Source organism: Phalacrocorax carbo, chromosome 1 (assembly GCF_963921805.1).
Source record: "Phalacrocorax carbo chromosome 1, bPhaCar2.1, whole genome shotgun sequence".
NCBI lineage: Eukaryota > Metazoa > Chordata > Aves > Suliformes > Phalacrocoracidae > Phalacrocorax > Phalacrocorax carbo.
The window spans coordinates 76901789-76908974 of record NC_087513.1 but is presented as its reverse complement, the minus strand read 5'-3'; the positions used below and the strand labels follow the sequence as shown (position 1 = coordinate 76908974).

General features: G+C 39.3%; 1 protein-coding gene across 1 annotated transcript in view; it reads left to right on the top strand.

The window, feature by feature from the left end:
* Window positions 1-7186, top strand: part of EFCAB6 (EF-hand calcium binding domain 6) — a 109609-nt gene continuing 102423 nt past the window's right edge. Inside the window, 3 exon segments of the mRNA XM_064473730.1 lie at window positions 1-142; window positions 2434-2705; window positions 6103-6166. Coding sequence (XP_064329800.1) covers window positions 1-142; window positions 2434-2705; window positions 6103-6166 — 478 coding nt within the window.

Below are 7186 nucleotides of genomic sequence, written 5' to 3'. Positions count from 1 at the left end.
ATGGCCAGAGTGACTACTGCAGAAGACCTCAGTGCCTTGCACCCTTCCTCTCAAGACATCACGTTTACCCCAGGACCTCGTTCTACACGAAACACATCATCACTGTGTGGCAGCAGGGGGTGCTCAATTAAATCAGCTGCAGGTTTGTACTGAAGTCTAAGTGTTCACAGTCTTGGGACTTTAAATCAAAATTCCTCTGTTGCTCAGAGGACAAGCACTGTGTAACTTGCAGGTGGCATCATCCTCTCAGTCCTTTCTGTCCTATTGCTTGCTTGGGGTTCAGTGGTGCCTTTCAATGTAGCAAGTTGCAGTGGCCAAAGAACCTTTGTGCTATTTAGGGCTTGGGACTGTCCTGGTTTTGGCTGGGATAGAGTTCATTTCCTTCCTAGTAGCTGGTGTAGTGCTGTATTTTGGATTTATTATGAGAACTATGTCGGTAAGACAGTGATGTTTCAGGTGTTGCTAAGCAGTGCTTACACTAGTCAAGGACTTTTCAGCTTCCCATGCTCTGCCGGGTGCACAAGAAGCTGGGGGGGGTGGGCACAGCCAGGAGGGTTGACCCAAACTGGCCAAAGGGATATCCCGTACCATACGATGTCATGGTCAGTATATAAGCTGGGGGCAGTTTGCTGGGGGGCTGGGGTCGCTGCCTGGGGACAGGCTGGGCATCGGTTGGTGGGTGGTGAGCAATTGCATTGTGCATCACTTGCTTTCTATATTATTATCGCTACTACTATTGTTTTACATTATTTCAATTATTAAAGTGTTCTTAACCCATGAATTTTCTCACTCTTACTCTTCTGATTCTCTCCCCCATCCCACCATGTGTGTGGGGAGGTTTGAGCGAGTGGCTATGTGGGACTTAGTTGCCGACTGTGTTAAACCACAATGAGGCATGTTTCCCTCACTACTTTGTAAGAAGTCGTCTGTCACAGATACACCATGTTTGCTGGATTCTGTGGACATGAACAAAATCAATCTAGTTCTGATGGAGAGAGGGTGAAAGAGGGAGCCATGGCCTTTCTCACGCAGCTCTTGCTCCTCCTGCTTGTGTGTGAGGAAACAGGGTCTTTGTTTTCTTCCCTTCTCAGAAGAACTTGGGAGCGAAGCTTTCTTTGGACCGCTGTCTTGCTTCTCTTCTGAAGTCACTACAAGATCACAGTTTCCAATTATAACACGTTACCAGATTTGATATACATCTTATCCTTTGGGAATTCATCTGAAATTACTATACTCTTACCACAGAAAGCTCATTTTCTGGAGCAGTAAGATTTATATTTTGTTCTAATCAAGTATGAATTTGCTGTTAATCCCAATGTGGACATTCCTCTTGCAAGTAATTTTTAATTATTCTCATGTGAGGCTTCCTCCATCATGGTTCATGTCACTTTTCCTCCTCTCCTAGCCACGTAGTTTTAGATTTAGGGTCAGATTCATTGTAAAAGTAAGCTGTGACAGCTCTATTGATTTCACTGAAGCTGTATCCAGCTGTGAATTTGAATGCTTTCTTTTGTCAGGATGGCTTGAAGTTGAAATGAAATGTGCAATGCATCCATGATTGTATACTTTTATTGTAAGGAAGGGATGAGCATAGGAAAAAATTTGGCTCTCGTAAAACTGCAGGAAAGCTGTAACTAACGGAAAGCCGCAACTAACAAAAAGCTGTATTTTGCCATCTTGCGTTTTGTAAACAAAGCTTCTTCTGAAGGCAGTTACATTTTGTTTAAGAGAGGATTAAAGTTTGGGAAAAACAAATGCCTATGAAGAGTGTTCAGATTTGTGTACAAAACCTCCTTTGATTCAAGTAGAAGGTAATTAAATGCTCATAGCTGTGACTGAATTTGGCTCATTATGAATCCAAAAGAAACATCGGGCCAAATCTTTTGGTCCTTGTTTAGTTCTTATTCAAGTCTAAGTGTGTCAAGTTCAAGAGGTGTCTTAAGTAATGTAAGGCATCCCTGTACACTGTACTGCACTGTCAGGTACTTCCACTCTCTGTTGCTGGTTGTCTTTCTAGTGGGAAAGGGGCTGGCATGGGCTAAAATTCTTACCAGCCATGGGCGCCATATACAGACAATGAATGCTGACCCCACTCCTACATGATATCTCTACCCAAAGCTTAGTAACCGAATAAAGTCTCTAAATTTTACAGGGCAAAGAGATCTTCTCTGTAGTTTGAAGTGGGAGGGCTGCTGCCATGGAACACAGCTATGCACTGTAACTTTATTATTTATTTTTTTTTAACTTTTAAAACTTCAGTGTATATTCCAACTTACTGTTTTGGCTGTAGTAGCAGAAAGAGAAACCCCAGAATCTTTTCTTCAAATACATACAATTTTATTTGGTTATTATTGCTTTTAAATCAGTGGACAAAAATATAACTGATTTACTTGTATATTTCTAGAAATTAACTGGCTTGTATTGAATTCTCAGGAAAATATGTGATTTTGCCAGGAATATCTGATGACTGCCTAACATATTTTACAGTTACACCTGTGAGCTCTGTCCCAGATCTCACATTATTCTCCGGGGACATTGGGCAGATCTTACTTCAAAAGACAGCTGAAAAAGATGAACGAAAAAAGGCATTTCAGGTGTTTGATGTTGGTCAGACCCTGACAGTCACAAAGGGTCAATTCAGGAGAGTGATTGAAACCTTTCTCTTCCATGTAACAGAAGCTGAATTTGATGATGTGCTGGCAGAGGTATGCTACGTCATTTCTGTCTATAGTCATTTAGAGGCTGTTCCTATATATGGCAAGAGCAAAATTTCAGTGGGAGCAGGTTCCAGACCAATATTATCAAAAAGATGCTAGACATGGTCAAAACCTGCTGTTCAAGTGAAAGTCATAGAAAAATTGCAAAGGTAATGTGAGCTAAATTTGACAATTGGTATGTTTATATGAGGATTTTGTTTGTGTAGCATGTCTCACTATTTGAGAGAGTTTCAATTTACGAGCAGATTTTTTGATTAAAAAAAAATCTCAGTTTAAATTCATATACATGCAGTGTTATGAATATGCATAGATTAGGTTGCGAACTCTGAGTCAGAGACCAGCTGTTTTTCGTCTGCATGGGAAGTTCCTCGTCTGACTTTTGGTATATGATGAAACCATCATCAGATTGGACTTGAAGGAGCATTGTGTATTTATATGATATCATGACTGATGCTTAGCAAAAACAGGGGAGGATTCTAATGCATGATCTGCACCAGCATTATTATACACTTAAATTTCTGTCCTGAAAGTGTAGGTGACTAAGTTATATATTTTTTTTTTCTAATGTACTTGACTCATGTTTATTTCATTTGGGATCTATTACATTTGCATCTGAAACTAATCAGTCTGTAATAGATTAAGCCCATTTCAGCTAAGATTGATGTTAAATTCTTTGCTAATACTAAATTGTCATTAGTGGGACACATACACACCCAAAACACATCAAAACATTAAATAGTCTTTTGGAACAAGAGAAGGATACATCAGAGAGGCTGATGAGAATAAGTATACTTTCTAAGATACGTGTGAAAGATCATAGAGCTAGAAAGTTGAGAAATCTTTATCATACGTGATGGAAAGACTTGTAGGTTGTTACTTTTCTGGGAGGGGTTTACCAGATATTAAATTATTGCTCTGCTTAATTCTGTACAAGTTGCTGAGAAGTAGTAGTGCATGATACACAAAACAAAATTAAAAGACAAATTTATGTTTGCTCTTTAAGAAAAGAATGAGTAATGCAAATGAAGTATTTAAAAAAAAAAAAAATCTGATACTGCTGTAGGACTCCTCCATGTATATTGAAATACAGTTCCCAAATACTGGCAAAGTTACTGTGCCACATCTTGACTTCCTGTCAAAGTTCACTAAAACTGCCAGAAGTACCAGCATGCTCAAAAGGTAAGTAAGGGTTCCATATTATGCAGTCAAATTGCTCATAAATTGTAGTCATGAATCACTTGCACGTTGTCTGGCTCTCAAGGTGGAATCTAGCTACTAATGTGAGCTTCCCGTGACATAGAGATACAATACATTTTTTTTCTAAAATTGCTTTTTCTGTGTGTGTATCTGGCATAGTTGCCATAGGAATGTTACCTGATTGCCAAAGGGAAAGGAACAGCCTGCTAAGCCACTGATCTTCTACTGAAAAAAATATGAACCTTTAAGACTAATCAGTCTGTTCTTTAAATTAACAATGAAAGTTGTTGAGTGTGGAAGAAATTATAACTGATAGAGTTTAATAGGGATTTGAAAATATGTCACTCTGCTTGACATGTCTTTAAGTGGAACATAGAAGCTAAGCCAAGGGACCCAGTAATGGGACAGTTTTATAATGTTTCAGAATTAAATCCTTTAGGAATAAATAACTCAAATTCATCTTTGTTTCCAGTGCAAGTAATTTTTTGATAATAAAGTTGAGGAGACACCAACTGGGTGTGAACTGGGATTAAGTTTGGATTCTTATCTTCAATGAAGTAAAATGGAAAGCAGAGCCATACTCTGCATAAAAAGGAAAATATTTTAAAACCCCTGAATCTGTGCTCTCACAGTAGCTCTCTTAGTGGACCACTAAATATTTTTCACACGCACCCCACACCCCCTGTGAAATATAAAAGGTGAAAATCTGCAAGGGGATCTGCAGGGAAGTTCCTTTTCCTTCAGTTTGTCATGTGGGTTTGTATGATCTGGCCTTCAAGAAAGAGTTGCCTCAAGAAATATTCTGTAAATTCCAGTCCAACTTTGTTCCCAGGAAGTGCAAAGCTAAGAAAACTCTCAGACAAAGAGAGATTGAGGGAGTCTAATACTGAGGATACAAAAATGGGATTAGGACTTTGAAAGGAAGCAGGAGGAAGAAGAGGAACAGCAAAGAAATGAAATAAAAGGGAGGGACCTAAGCTACTTTCTCCCAGAGAGACAGAGGAGCTTAAAAAATTCTAATTAATTAGTGAAAACTAATTAAATAACAAATGAGGGTTCTTTCCTGGAATAAAAGGTTAATCTTTCCTTTATTACATGCAATATAATAAAATGGTAAAGCTTTTTGTACACTTGGGGTTGGATTTTCTTCCAGTGTTCAAGGAGAATATATAAGATGTTACTCTTGATTTCCTTTTAAACTCACTAAAACGTGGAAAGTAAGTATCGTGCTTAGATGACCTTGTCTTTTGGCCAGCTAGTTTGTCAGAGAACTGCTCTGAGACTGTCTGCAATGTACAGAAGCAAAAATAAAGGTAGGCTTGTTAGAGCTGCCAGGCATCGATCGGTGTAATTTCACCACCGGAGGGCAGTACAGGTGCTGTTTTCCAGGAGTTTTGCTAGGAGGCGTTAGCAGAGCTACTTTCTCTCCCTTTTTAAAACTCAAGAAATTCCACTAAATTCAGAGGCTGAAATGGTGGCAGAGCTTGGCTTCTAGCCCTCCATCCCACAAGTACAGATACGAATAAAACTGCACAAGGCTTTTCAGAAGCAGTTAGCTGAAACCAGAGAAGGATGTGCAGAGGGAGGAATTTGGCACCTGCAGAACCCACTAGTGAAAGTAAACTTGGCTGGTAGTTGACTCTGAAAACGACCTGCTTTGGTGCCTGATGGCACCTGATGGCATCAATAGGATGAGGAAACAAAAGCAAAAGCAAGGTGATGTATTTTTAAAAGAGTTTTAAAAGTTACTGGCGACAAATGGGTCTCAGATTTGTGCTGGGGGAGAAGAAGGTACGCTTTCTTGACCTTGGGAATCCCGAGCACTCTGTCATCCCAAGGGCCAGATCAAACTGCTAATATCCCTTTGTGTCCCTTATGGCAGCCAAAAATAATCCTTTAAGAAAAAATATTTTACACCAACAGTCATCACGTTTGCGGTAAAGGAGCAGCTGCCACCTCTCTGTTCTGCTCAGGGATCCAGATTTGTGGTGATTTTTCTCCAAGACTGGTGAAGAGCTGTGAAGAACAGCCACAACAAAGGCAGGATCAAGCCACTTCCTTGCATTTGTGGCTGTTCACATGGTAAAACAAAACACTCCCATTAATGTCCCCACAACGGTCTTCAATGGTACTGTGATGCACTTGTGGTTTATGTTCATCTAACCTTTTCTATTATATTTATTTTCAGGTTGAACAGCCACAGTTGCCAAACAATGACATTAAGTCAGCTGCATTCCCTGCTCAAGGAGAAAGTATGTTGACCAGGGTAATAACAGAAACCATATGCTGGGGTAGTAATTCATTTCAGATAAGTTGATGTTGCTCTTGATGTACCAATATCAATTTAGTAACATGTTTAAAAGGATGTTGCCCTGTTGTTTGAGCATGAAGATCTAGTCATACTTGTATGCTTAGAGGTTTTGTTGTTGTTTTGGGGTTTTTTTTATTCCGGTAAAGTACTAAGTAACATTTTAAAAGCCTCTCTCATCCACACTGTGAATCCCTTTTTAGCATCAAAAACCTAAGCATTTTTTCTTTCAAGCAGTCTTGCAACAAATCTCCAGTGCAGGACTGGCACAGTCCCGCTGTGATTTTATTTCTTAGTTACTAGATGCTCGTGGCTTGAGGAATAACGCTTGATTTATTTAAGAAACTAGATTCTCCATGGCAGTACAATTTCTATAATTGTTTAGCCCTTTGCAAGACTGGTGTAAAACATTCTGTCACATCAGAAGACTGGCATTTTAGGCATTTTGTACTCTTTTTACTTAGAAGTATCCAGCCACCTGAGACCTCAGTCTACTTAAATCTCAACACAAATCTGAACAGCACAAACCCGCTTTTTTAAATTGAGGAGGAAATGGCAGTGTTCCTATGGGAAAGCTAGGTTTTCATTATTTTATTTTTGCACAAACTGAGCCATGAAACTCTGTTTATCAACAAATAGTATTTTATTATATTTGGGCATTTGCAAGTTTACCTAATGTCATATATCGTGCCTATTAATAGTTGTTATTTATAAAGGCACAGAAGAGTATTCCATGCCTTCTAGAGCACTATGTGACAGTCTGTTGGCTCTACCCTAAGACTGTTCATAGAAGAAATACATTAAACATAACCTGATATAAATTCGAAGGAAAATCCCACCTCCTGCTGTGCTTGGCATGGGCTTGGCCTGTAATTTGGGAGGGGGAAAAAAAAATCTTTCTGATTTCACAGCTGTTATTGTACCTCAGGGCTGCAGCAGTATTTGCAACCCAATTTCTTCTCTT